This window comes from Gossypium raimondii, chromosome 13 (genome assembly GCF_025698545.1).
Source record: "Gossypium raimondii isolate GPD5lz chromosome 13, ASM2569854v1, whole genome shotgun sequence".
Taxonomy (NCBI): domain Eukaryota; kingdom Viridiplantae; phylum Streptophyta; class Magnoliopsida; order Malvales; family Malvaceae; genus Gossypium; species Gossypium raimondii.
In genome coordinates, this window is record NC_068577.1 from 45877842 (window position 1) to 45890554 (window position 12713).

The window sequence follows — 12713 nt, forward strand, 5'->3', positions numbered from 1 at the left end:
CAATTTTCTACCATAATATATTTCTTATTTTTCAAATTAATAATTTTAAATTTATTATGATTATCACAATTTTATTTTAATATAACCACTATCATATATCTTTTACCTTAGTAAATTGATCATAATTATCTTTAAATATCAATTTAGTAATATGATAGAAAATAAAGGATATTTTTGTTTGTTAATTTTTTTCTAAACTCGTGCTTTTATATATATATATATATATATATATTAGATTATGATACTTCAATAAAAACATAAAGACTTATTGTAACTTATTATTAATATTTTGATACATGAAATATAAATTTAAAATACAGTTTAAATAATTAATATAAATAACATTTTAGATATTAAAATATAGCTGTAATACCCAATTTTGCCCGGGCCCATTAAAACCCAATTTGAAATAAAACTAAGTGGGAGTCCATATTACAACCCAAATTCGGCCTAATAAGGCCCAAATTGCTAGCCCTAGCCTGTTAGCCCAAAAGAACATAGGGTATAGCAGAAACCCTAAGCAGATTGAAGCAAATCGGTGCCGCAGCAACTGCCCACGACATGGCAACGGTTTCCACCCACGTTCAGCAATTCCCCACACCCACCATGCACGTTCTTCACCTGCAACAAACCATAAACAGCATTATAGGATCGAATATACAGCAAAAAAAAGGGGGAAAATTTGGTGGATGCTTTCCGGTAAAGATTGGCTATAAAGTCAATCGATTTTTGTAAAAGGGGGTTACACACATATATTGAAAAAGACTGAAATACAAAAAAAAAAGAATCAGAAAAAAACAAATTTTTGAAGGTGATTTTTGTTCTTTCCAAGTCTTTTTACTTTTTCTGTTTTTTTGGTCTCATCTTTTTCTTTTGTATTTTACTTCATTTTTTTTTAAAATAAAACGAAAAGTAAAAGAAAGGGAGGAGATTCTTACCAGCAGAGGCGCGCCGTCGGCATAGTTTTCTTCGCTTTGTCCAAATCGAAGTTAAAAGGGGAGGGGGTTTTGGCGTGAAGAGTTGGGAAGAAGATGAAATAGTTTTTAAAGCTATTGCTGCTGCAGAATAGTATTTAAATTTGAGATTGAAAAGGGTTTTAAGTACTGATGGGTTATTTACGCTTTTAATCCTTCCATTTTATCCCACCATTTCAAAATTATTGTTGTTTGTTTTCAAATTTTTCCATGAAACATTATTAATGTTTTGATTTAATACAATGTTGCGCAATGCTTTGGGTGGTTTGGGTAAATTGTTTTTTCAGTCCTCCTTCTGTTACACGTGTTTTAATTTACTCCCTTTCTTGTTTTTATTTTCAAATTTAGCTCTCAACTTCTGTTTGGCATTTTAATTTAGTCCTTAATTTGTTTTTTTTAGTTTATTTTATTATATTGTTTATATTGTTTATTATTGTAATTATTATATTATTATTATTGTATTTATATGTGTGCGCCTATATATATTAATATACATATATATTATAAATGTTTTAACTATATAGGTAGTACGTATATATATTTTATTATCATATATTTTATTTTTATAGCTCGTACATATTTTATCTACATTCATTTTTTATATAATAATATTTATGTTTTCATGTTTTATAATTCATATGTATATACATTTTATAATATGTACATATATTTTGCATTCTTTTCAAGGCTTTTATAAACATTTTCCATGTTTTTATATTTACTAATACATTATATTTATACATTTTAAAAAAACATGTATTAATACATTTTATGTGTATTTTATTTTATTACTATTTTTATGACTTACGCATTTTTTCCCTTTCCCTCATATTCCTATACGTATTTGCTAAAATTGTTTATATATTATACTTATAAATATGCATAATTTAATTTTAAATATTTGCTTCATATTGCATTAATATTTTAACATATTTTTAATAAATATTTTGATTTTTGTAAAAATAGTAAAATTGGTTTTATGATCCAAAGGCTTTCAAAATAAAAACAATATTCAAAGTTAGGGATTTTCGAGGAAAACTGAGCCCTAACGTATTGGGTTCCGATTTTCTTTGTTAATTCCAAATAACCGAGAATATTCGTTATTTAAAATATAAACAAAAATCATTTTCGGGAATTCAATATGTTATGTCCTAACGCATTGGGCATGACATATTGCTTTCTCGAAATGAAGATTTTCTTTAAAAAATTAATTAAAAAAGCGATATTCAAAATTCGGGAATTTTGAGAAATTATACCCTAACGTATTGGGTCTCAATTTCTTCACATGACTTGAATAATTGATTATCCTTTTCAGATTTCAAAATTTGAGTTTAACAAAATCTTTTTAATTTTCGACACCGAGACATTAAATAATCAATTTGGTACCGATTTTTGGGCGTTACGAGGGTGCTAACCCTTCATCGTGCGTAACTGACTCCCGAACTCGTTCTCTCAAATTTCGTAGACCAGAATAATTTTTAAGGTGAGCCGATCACACCTCAATCAAGGATCAATGGCGACTCCAATTTTTTTTGTTTTCAAAGTCGACAACTAAATTTTTTTTTTCAAAAAATGGTTTCGACAATAGCTATTACAAATTCAAGTATATAAAATCATATATTTGAAATAAATTTTAAAAGGAACTCAATATACATCTCACGAAAAATATATTAGATAATAAATATTGATTAAAAATGTCATTTTAATCTTCTTCTTTTTGAGCCCCATCAAAAGCTATAATTTCCAGTATTTTGATTTGGGAAAGCACTTTTAAATTAAAACTTTTTTTACAATCTTTTACATAAATGTAATATTTAAGTAAAAAATGATAAAGTAAAGAGTGCATCATAAATTCTAATTAAATATTTAATAATTTGTATATATATTGTAGAACGATTTGTAAATTATGAAATAACAAATATGGTGTGTTTTTTAAATAAAATATGTTCGCTAATTATAATTTTTAATCAAATAATATATGTAACACCCTCAATTTTGGGATTAGTAGTTTTAGAACTTTGTGATAGGGTCAGTGGCTAGAGGGTACATTTGTGTTTTATTTCGCGTTTTAATGTCAGAATGGGCATGTTTGTCTGGTGGTTGGTGGTGTGTTAGTGTACCTTTAGGTTTTGTGTTTGAACCTTTATTGGTGTGTTTGGGGAATTACTTCTAGTGGGTTTTTATTTATTTTTTTTAAAGCTAGTTATTTATTTATAGTTGTTATTTATTTTAATTTGGGAAAAAAACTAGAGAAAACTCTTCACGTTGGATTTTCTTTTCTTTTCTTGAGTTTTCTTGCTTCGTCGTTTTGTTCCTGCACCATATTCGTCTTCAATCGTAGTGGTTCATTGGTGACGTTGGGTGCTTATCTCGCAAATCAGGTGTGAGATTTGTAACTTTTTTAGCTTATTTGTGATTGAGGAATTGATTTGGTGGTATTCTAATTTCATGTGTGTTGAGAATCTTTCCCCTTTATTATCGAATTTTCAACCTGTTTTGTGGGATTTGACACTGTTTGTGTGTTTGGGAAACGAACCTTTTGAAAGGTCGATTAATGTGGAGGTGGCTAGAAATTGGGTGTGATTTTGATATACTTTTTGGTTGTTAAGGTTTGGGGTTCGTTTTGACATCATAAAATCGAGTTTTGGCCAATTTTGGTGAAATTAGGATTTAGGGTTTTCGGGCTAATCTGGGTGCCCCATGGCCTGGCCACACGGTCGTACGGTTAATTTGGGGAAATTAGTCGATTTTCACAAGGCCATGTTCCCTGGGCACATGGGCGTGTGTGTTTGGGAATTAGAGATTTAGTGATTTTGTGCCACACGGCTGTGTGGCTAATTTGGGGATTTAGGGATCTCACACGGGCGCATGAGACCCTCACATGATCGTGTCTGCTCTGTACCCTATTTTAAGCACAAATGGACAAAGAGCTACACGACCTGTTCACATGGCCATGTCCCTGGCCCACACTGGCATGTGCCTCCTCCCACACGGGCGTGTTGACCCCCCACATGATCTAGGCATTTCCACACGGCCAGAGCACACGGCTGTGTGGTCCTAAGTCATCAACTTTAATTCTGTGTACATTTTTTATTTGAAAATGTATTTGTCTATATCGACCCTCGGCTAGGCTTTAGTGAGGGTAGTTAAGACTCTGATCTGGGCTTCGGCTTATGTGTTATTTGTGACTGTTGTGTGAGATGTCTGATCCTGAACCCGGTTAGCTGGGTGCGTGTGCATATATGTTTCTATCTAACTGTCTGTCGATGTGTTCATTGTTTCTGTGAGGTTGCAAGCATATATGCACCTGCATAAAGTAATTTTGGGGTTGGTTGTGAAGAGAAGGAAGATCGATTTCGATTCGAACTTGCGCTTTCTTGCAATTTATTCATCTGAGGTTTACCGTGACTGCACTGCAAGTATGTTAGCTTTGTTGCATACCATTATCTGATCTAGCAGTTTAAACCGCGACATGTCTGTAAGTGGATTATCGCATTGCACTGTACTGCATATACGCCAACCCTGCTGCGTATTAATATCTGAGTGGCTTAGTCCACATACATGGTGTGTAGGGTTGGATGGGCTTTTCGAGGTCCTATGTGGTGTGTTTGGTTGGATGAGCTTAAACAACTCTTTTGGGGTGTGATTGGGGGACGAGTAGGTGTTTTGGCTGGATGGGTGGGTTTTTATTCCTTGACTGTATTCATACACATCTGTTTGAGTGTTCTGGGTGTAAGATTATCTAACTGTATACTGTCTGACTGAATAACACTTGTGACTGAGTGTCTGTGTGTGTGACTTAGTGTGCTTGAGTTGTTACGTTCTGTTGGGACGTTGGTTCCAAGTTTACTTTCGAACTCTATGTGTATATGTAAGTCTACTTTGCTATTGAACTGAGTTCCGTAATTCTGTTATTAGTCACGTATCGAACTCACATTAAGCTCATGTAGCTCACCCCCTTTAGTGTTTTCCCCTTTCAGGTACATTTACGTATTCTAAAGCTGGACTCGGTATGCGGAGGTCTCAGATGCGTCATGTTTTTAAAACTGGTTAATAAATTGTTTTCTATAAATCTTAGTTTTGTGTAAACGATTTTGGACTATAAGTTCTGTTTTAAATACTGTGGTATGAAATTTTGTGTTAAATGCAAGCAGTCGTTATTTGGTTTGAATAATTGTATTTTGGAATATCGAGATTTGATAACTAAAATTTTTTACGTAACCTAAATAATGTAATATTTTTTGGGTTGTTTTGTTAAATTTTCCTATGATCACTTTGGTGATCAATGTAACCTCCAAGATTAGGTTCAAACTTCTAGGCCGGATTTTAGGGTGTTACAATATAAGCAATATAAAACATTGTTTAAAGACCAAAATTAAATATAACATAAATGAAACATATCGAAAATAAAAATAGTTTTAAAAATATTAATAAAATTGCATTTAAAAACTTATAGAACTGAAGTAGTTTAATAATAATAATTTCATTGTGATTGTCATGATTTTGTTTTTGTTTATTGAGGAGTTTTTAAGTTATTATAAGCATCATGATAATTGCAGATCAAGTCCTTGTACGTTTAATATGACTTAGATAGGTCTCTTCTTCTTCTTCTTCTTCTTCTTTTGTGTATGATTTTGTTTTGATTCAATTATTATTTTATTAATTTTGACTAAATATAAAACGTAATTTGTTATTTATTATATTATTTATAAATTATAATTATGTTATGATTAGAATATAGATTTTCAAGCTCTTTTCATTTGTTATAGCTTCTGTTACCTGCATGCGATATACTTAAACTCATCCAATCAAATATAATTGCACCTCAAATTTAATGCAATTTTTAGTATATAAGGTTTCGGATTCACTTTCACCAATAAATATACCAGCTCTATATAAAATTACTTATGAAGATACAAAATTATTTAGGGGAAAATGTAAAGGCAATCTTTGAAAACTGCCAATTCTGTTATTCCTCCTTTTCTTTTTCTTTTTTTTCTCATTGGAATTATAGGTGATCATGGGTTAGATTTAAATATGATATTAATCCATCTTAAATTTATTTAAGTCTGGTTAAGTCTAATCAATTGAGTCTTAACTCGAATATTGGAATTAAAATTGTTGTCAATGCAGGAAGATGTGAGTTTGAGTATGCTGAAGTGTATTATCCTTCTATTTAAGGAATGTTGGGGAGGGGCTATGAATAGTCCTATGCATTGTATCAAAAAGAGCAATTATGATAAGAATCTATAATGAGATTAATATTTCAAAAAAAAAAAAAGTCTAGTTAAGTCCAAAATATAGACCTAAAATTTTACTCAAGTGTGTCCATGTTTGTTAATAGATCATCCAACCTATTTTAGTTCTGTTTTGTAATAAATATTTATATTATTTTAATTTAATATCTAATAATTTTATATATTTTATTTACTAAAATTTATATATACCTTTTTTTAAAGGTTCACATTATATTATTATAAATTACTTTTTATATATGTTATAAATTATATAATATATAAAAATAACATAATATAATATATTAGAAACTTAAATACAGGTCAAGCTAGAACAAGCTCTACCATTTTATATCTTTGTATAATATTTTACATAAATTCATTTTTCAAACTTAATATTTTTCCCTAAACCTTGACCTTTGAACTTAAACAAATAGCTCATCCATGAACAAATCTAATTAAAATTTAGATCAAATTAAATTTCAATATTAATAATCTTAAACTCAACTTAATTCAATCATATTCCAAATTTAAAACCTACCTAACTATTGTATATGATCATTTACCCAAAGCTAATTAAAGAAAGATAAAGTTGTCAACACTTGGGAAACAAGAAACACCAACCAACCAATTGTTTAACGCTCTTTCATTTATATATTAAGTAACATATAAATTTAGTCACCAAACCCATATAAATTAAGCCACTCCCATTTCATCAATTAGCACCCATTATTAATTCTTTTTTTAATAAATAAAAACCTCTCTTTCTCTCTCTTTTGCTAGCCTACAGTCCAACTTTCAAAGCTAAAACAAAATTATTTTTCTTGAATTTTAAGGATTTACAAGAAAAACAATGAGTGCACCAAAGAGAGCTTGGATTGTGGCAGCATCAATATATGTAGTTGAGGCATTGAAGGACCAAGGAATTTGTAGATGGAACTATAGCCTAAGGCTTGCCAAGAACAATTTTACCAAACCATTTCCATCTTTGAAGCAGGAGGCCCCGCCGGCAATGGCCGTCGCAACTTCCGGTAAAATGAGGGAAGAGATGATGAAGCCAGAGAGGTCTATGAAAAAGGTGATGGAATTAAGTTCATGGGGTCCTAATACAATTAGGTTTTAATGTAAATCTCATTGGTTTTTAAGAGAGAGAAAAAAATCTGAGTATCCTCACTTTAGAGATTTATTATTTTTAATTAAAGTTTTGATTAGACATGTTCATGAACCGAGCGGATAAGTTAATGAGCTTGATTCATTATATATAAATATTCTTATACTAATTAAAATTAAATAAATTTTTTAATTATTAAATAATAATTTAAATCAAGCTAGTTTAATCTGAATTTTCAAAATATTATTCAAAACTTTACCCAACCAAACAAATATCTTAACCCTTGAAAGCTTGAACATGTTTACCTTTACCTTAAAAAGATTGAAGTCATGTGACCAAAACATTGGTTTTGGATTGTAAGCATATTTTGAAATACAAATTTAAATGATTTTTAATGAAAAATGATGTAATTTGTCATCGGTGATAGTTTGGAGATTCTGAAATCCTTTAATCCCATAGATGAATGAATCCTGATTTTATGTAGATTTCTTTGGTTTATTTAATTTTTAACCCAGTTAATTATACTTTTAAAATTTATGCATCAAAATCATGAGTTGAATGCATCATTGAACAAAACCTCTCACACACTCACCAACAAACCATATTGTTAAAAAGAAAAAACCGAAATCATTAGATTTGGTAATTTCATTATTGTATCAAAATAAGTTTATTTTTTTCGAAGTAATAATAATTAAGATTATTGTTACTTTTAAAATAAAATTATCATTATATTATGAGATTAAGTTATAAAGAAGTCTTGTCGATTAAGTATTAACTCGACAGGTATGAGCATTGTTGTCACTGCAGGAGGACGGTGGTTCGAGTACGTTGAAGCGCTAAAGCACATTAAGTTCTTGACATTGTGTAAAAAGGAACAGATGAAGTGATATCAAAATAAAAATTGAAAACAAGTAAATTAATCATGTTTAAATTATACATGAATTTTTATTTTGTATAATTTTAAACATGACATTTAATTTGATTTAATTTTTACAAATTATCAATCTCATTATTGATATAACATAATTTTATGTTTACATATTGCATACATAAATAAATATACCTATTTAATATAAAAAATTAATATATATTTTGGTATCCGTTTAACAATCCATGTTTGAGATCGGGATTTCCTTTACTATTTTTTAAATACGTACAATTGAATCAAAATCAAATTAATATATACATTTAAACCGCAATCAAAGTTTCATTTGTATAATTACACAAAATAACAATTCAAATAGCTAAAATTTATATATTATTTTGATATTTACCTCTAAATAAATCCAGAAAAGTATACATCATATACAATCAGTATTTTTTTTCAATACCTAATCAGAACAACATCCTGTACATAAATTTGCCAAAAAATTATAGCCACATCACATGCATTTAATTCGATACTGTCTTCTTCTTCTCTTTTCATATATCATCGGGAAGTTGAAACTTCTGAGAACCAAAAATTTGATGGGAGCTGTTTTCAGCAAAGACAGCAATGGCGCATTTGTTGTGGTTGAAATTATCCCAAAGACTGAAAGTAACAGTTCCTGAGATTGTCTTTTTAGCAGATGTGTCCTCCACATTGCACAGCTTTTCAAACTTTCTAACCACAAAATCATTGGACAACACTTTCCCTTTGTTTTCTCCTGCAGAGCAGTCATTTACCAACCCATTCTCGTATAAAGCTACCATCACACGGACACCATTGTCCTCTACCTTAAACCTCAATGCTCCTGTTATTGTCACTTGCAATGTCTCCGATGTTGGCCTTTGGATATCTGCCTGTTTTTCAATCAATTTTTTTGCATTTATATATACAGTACAAGTAAGATATAAAGAAAGAGAAGAAGAAATATAAACCTGGAATGATGGAGCTGGAAACCTGGGAGCAGTAGCAATGGTGGATAATAAAACATCTTCATCATTAGGGACACACTGAGCCCTACCTTGAACCACAACCTGAGGTGTAAACATGGTGTCAAGGTTCAAGGTTTCAACGTATGCCTTTTGTCTAACAGTCCATTGGCTGGATCCATAAGGATCTTTCCACCCCATATAATCCCAATAATCAACATGATAAGCCAACACAATCACCGGAGCATCGAGCTGAAAATCACCTCTCCCTAACCTCGACAAGAGCAGCTCAGCCGCCGATGAAGTCGCGCACCCTTGCGAAGAAAACAATTCCACCATGATCGGGCCTTCAGGCGCCGCTTCTTCAACTACCGTATCATTGGTTTTTCCATTTCCATCGACTTCATTCCCTGATGAAGAAGAAGATGAACCCTTGCCAAAACAACCAAAGAGACGACGTCCCATTGCTGCCGTCTCTCTCTCTCTCTTTAAGCCCTCAAGGGTTAGAAAGGCCGATGGTGGTATTATCAGCTCACAGCAAGGGATAATGCTTGATCAGAGATATGATTATCAGAAATGTTTGTAGTAATATTTAATGATTAAATGAAACAGAAAACAAAAATGAAAAAAAAGTAACAGTTTTTGTTATTGTAACTTAAAAGAATGGTAGAGAGGGAAATGTGGCAAAGAAGATGGTAAGAAGAGTTATGAGGGTTTTGAACATTTCCATTTATTGAATTCATTACCTATACCTTATTACATAACTTTATTTTTGGGGGAGGGGGGGAGGTGTCTTACACGTTGTCTTTTTGTCAAGTAGGCGAAGATTGAGCTTCAATAAATATAAAAATAATAAGGTAAACAATAAATAACAAGGAGGATATTTTGGCCTTACGGAGAATGGTTTACAAGGGAATCTTAACAGTCAACAAACTGATGAAAATTTAGATATTTTGTTGACAATATTGTTTTGTCGGGTTAGCTTGAGATGTCTTTTCTTGGGGCAATTTACATAAAAAAGTTTTTTTTTATTATCGAAATGGGCCCGATATTTAATTATTTATCAGAATGGGCTATTTTTCGGCAAATCGCGTCCACGTTAGAGGTATGTCGGGAGACGGCGCCACAAGTCGCATGCCACGTCGGTGGCGCTTTCTTGGCGACGTGGCGACAAATCGCGTCCTAGAAGCGCCGACGTGGCGCGACTTGCTCTCACAGTGAACAAAGGTAACGGTCAAAATTTGACCGTTGCCCCCCCAACGGTAAAAAAAAAACTATAAATACCCCCACCCCTTTTTTTTTCACAAACTAATCCTCTCTCAAATTTCCTCTCAATTTCCTCTAAATTTCTTTTCAATTTGCTCTCAAATTCCTTACAAATTTCTCTCAAATCCATATTTAATCTCAATTTGCTCTCAAGTTCCTCTTAAATTTCTCTTAACTCCCTTTTTTTAAATAATTTTAAAAATTTTTGTTTTAAAATTTTTTGAACCATAAAAATTTCTAAATTTCTCTTAAATTTTTTTAAATAATTTTAAAAATTTTGTTTTAAATGGCCGGAGAATTGACTCGTCTTGATAAGCATCACATATCGGTGGAACAAATGCAAATGGTAAGTGTTAAATTTAATTTCTAAATATTATTTAAGAACTTTTTATTTATGCCTTTTTAGATAATTATTAATTTATTATTTGTTATAAAAGTCTGTAGATCGGATATTGGAATGCAATATCCGGAATATGCATGATCCTCCATCACCGTTGGTAGAGAACTACCTGCGGGAAGCGGGTTTTTGGCACGTGGCGACGGTAGGCCAGGGATGCAAGGTGGACCCTAAACTAATCAGTGCGTTGATCGAGAGGTGGAGACCCAAGACGCACACATTCCATCTTCCATATGGAGAGTGCACTATCACTCTAGAAGATGTCGATCGCATTGGGATTGCTTGGTGGGCGGAACCCGATCATCGGGTCTGCCCAATCTAGCGATTGGGGGGCAGTGTGCTACGAGCTTTTGGGCGCTATTCCGGAGAAAATGAAGGGAGGTAAGATCGAGATGGGCTAGTTATGTGACACATTCCCTGATCCGGATGAAGATTCAACCAAAATTGAAAGAATCTGATATGCTCAGACATACATTCTTCAATTAATTGGAGGTTGTCTGATGCCCGACACGTCACGGAGCTGCGTACATCTAAGATGGCTGCTGAAACTCATTGATTTTAGAGGAGCCGGTGAATTGAGTTGGGGGTCTGTCGTCTTGGCAACGTTATATCGGGAGATGTGCGGGGCGACGGGACCGAAGAGAGCAAAAATCGGAGGTTGCCTGTCACTACTGCAGTCATGGGCACGGTTTCCCTTTCCATTTCTACGTCCTCGAGTGGACCAACCATATACATTCCCACTCATAACTAGGTAAATTTTATATTAGATTTACAATTATTATGTAGATTTTTAAAAATAAAAGTATGCTAAAAATTTATTTAATTAGGTGGAACCATCCGACAAGTCATGCTCGATTACCTACCTCTCTTGAAGGTATACGGCTTCTATTGGACCAACGGTCGAAAGCACAAGTAAGTATTAAATAAAATAGATATTTCCATACATTCGCTAGTCAATTGGTATTTAGTATTTAGTATTATGTATATAACTAATATTTCTATCATGTTCATATAGTTTCGATGGACACCATACAAGGATCCGGCAATTCCGGCAGTAATTCTGGAAGAGTTCTTACAAAATCCACAAGTTTGGCACGTGAAAGTCTTGTTGATCAACTACCCAACCATGGAGCCGCACCAGTCAGACAGAGTGCTACGATAGTTTGGATGTAGACAACCGATTCCCGTAGATCCTGAGGTGTTTGGCAATCAACACAAAGTCGACCTTTAGCAATTGAATACGGATTGGCCGAGATACTGGTCCGAGTACATGGAAATATGGGAAGATCGGTATGAATATATACCTACTAGGGAACCAATCATCGTTCCGGAGTTAGCGTGCGTTCCAGAATACATGCCATGGTTTAGGATCCATGGCAAGCCGTATTTACTAACACCAGAGGAGAGGCAGCGGCAAATACATGTCGAAAGGGAAAAGCGCGGGCCTCTAAATCCAAGACGACAAGACGACGAAGGCAGCCCTTCAACGAGGCCCAGACATTCACCCGGCTCATCATCAACGGCCATGCAATCACCAGGCCCAACGAGAACACCGACACAGTCACCAGACGGAACAGTTCAACCGATAATACCCGCGCAACCGCCTTTTCAAATGATGCCAGGTGCGTTTCCTAGCCCTTATATGTATCCTAACCCTTATATGTATCCTTTTTAGAGTCCTATGGCAGGTCGGAGCCAAATGCCCGGTTCAGCTCCATTTCCTGTTATGCCGAGTGGACTGCCGATGTATAGGCAATGGCGACGAGGATCTCAAGAGGGTTGTGGGAGCTCTCCTTTTTACCAATCCCCTCCAACGTATGGGTTTCAAACACCGTCGTCGTTCGTGATGCAAACACCTCCACATACACTATTCTTTG

At 33.2% G+C, this 12713-nt stretch overlaps 2 protein-coding genes across 2 annotated transcripts; both read right to left on the bottom strand.

Annotated features, from left to right (window-relative positions):
* Window positions 1-250: 250 nt before the first annotated feature.
* Window positions 251-4448, bottom strand: LOC128036203 (uncharacterized). The gene is made up of 3 exons (XM_052627117.1): window positions 4378-4448; window positions 939-1129; window positions 251-621 (listed from the first exon to the last, which is right to left on the bottom strand). Exons 1-3 carry the CDS (start codon window positions 4446-4448, stop codon window positions 416-418), a joined length of 468 nt encoding a protein of 155 aa, XP_052483077.1. The 3' UTR covers window positions 251-415.
* Window positions 4449-8598: 4150 nt separating this feature from the next.
* Window positions 8599-9823, bottom strand: LOC105784229 (uncharacterized). Its single transcript, XM_012610045.2, has 2 exons — window positions 9180-9823; window positions 8599-9101 (listed from the first exon to the last, which is right to left on the bottom strand). The coding sequence occupies exons 1-2, from the start codon at window positions 9636-9638 to the stop codon at window positions 8742-8744; spliced, it is 819 nt and encodes a 272-aa protein (XP_012465499.1). The 5' UTR covers window positions 9639-9823; the 3' UTR covers window positions 8599-8741.
* Window positions 9824-12713: the final 2890 nt, after the last annotated feature.

Bases quoted from the DNA above. Each gene is read 5' to 3' on its own strand.
- LOC128036203 (XM_052627117.1), bottom strand. From the start codon at position 4,448: ATGTCGCGGTTTAAACTGCTAGATCAGATAATGGTATGCAACAAAGCT. The intron at 1,130-4,377 runs GTAAACCTCAGA...ATAAAATGGAAG, and splicing joins ATACTTGCAGTGCAGTCACG to GATTAAAAGCGTAAATAACC. The intron at 622-938 runs GTAAGAATCTCC...GGTTTGTTGCAG, and splicing joins CCGACGGCGCGCCTCTGCTG to GTGAAGAACGTGCATGGTGG.
- LOC105784229 (XM_012610045.2), bottom strand. From the start codon at position 9,638: ATGGGACGTCGTCTCTTTGGTTGTTTTGGCAAGGGTTCATCTTCTTCT. The intron at 9,102-9,179 runs GTTTATATTTCT...ATTGAAAAACAG, and splicing joins TTCCAGCTCCATCATTCCAG to GCAGATATCCAAAGGCCAAC.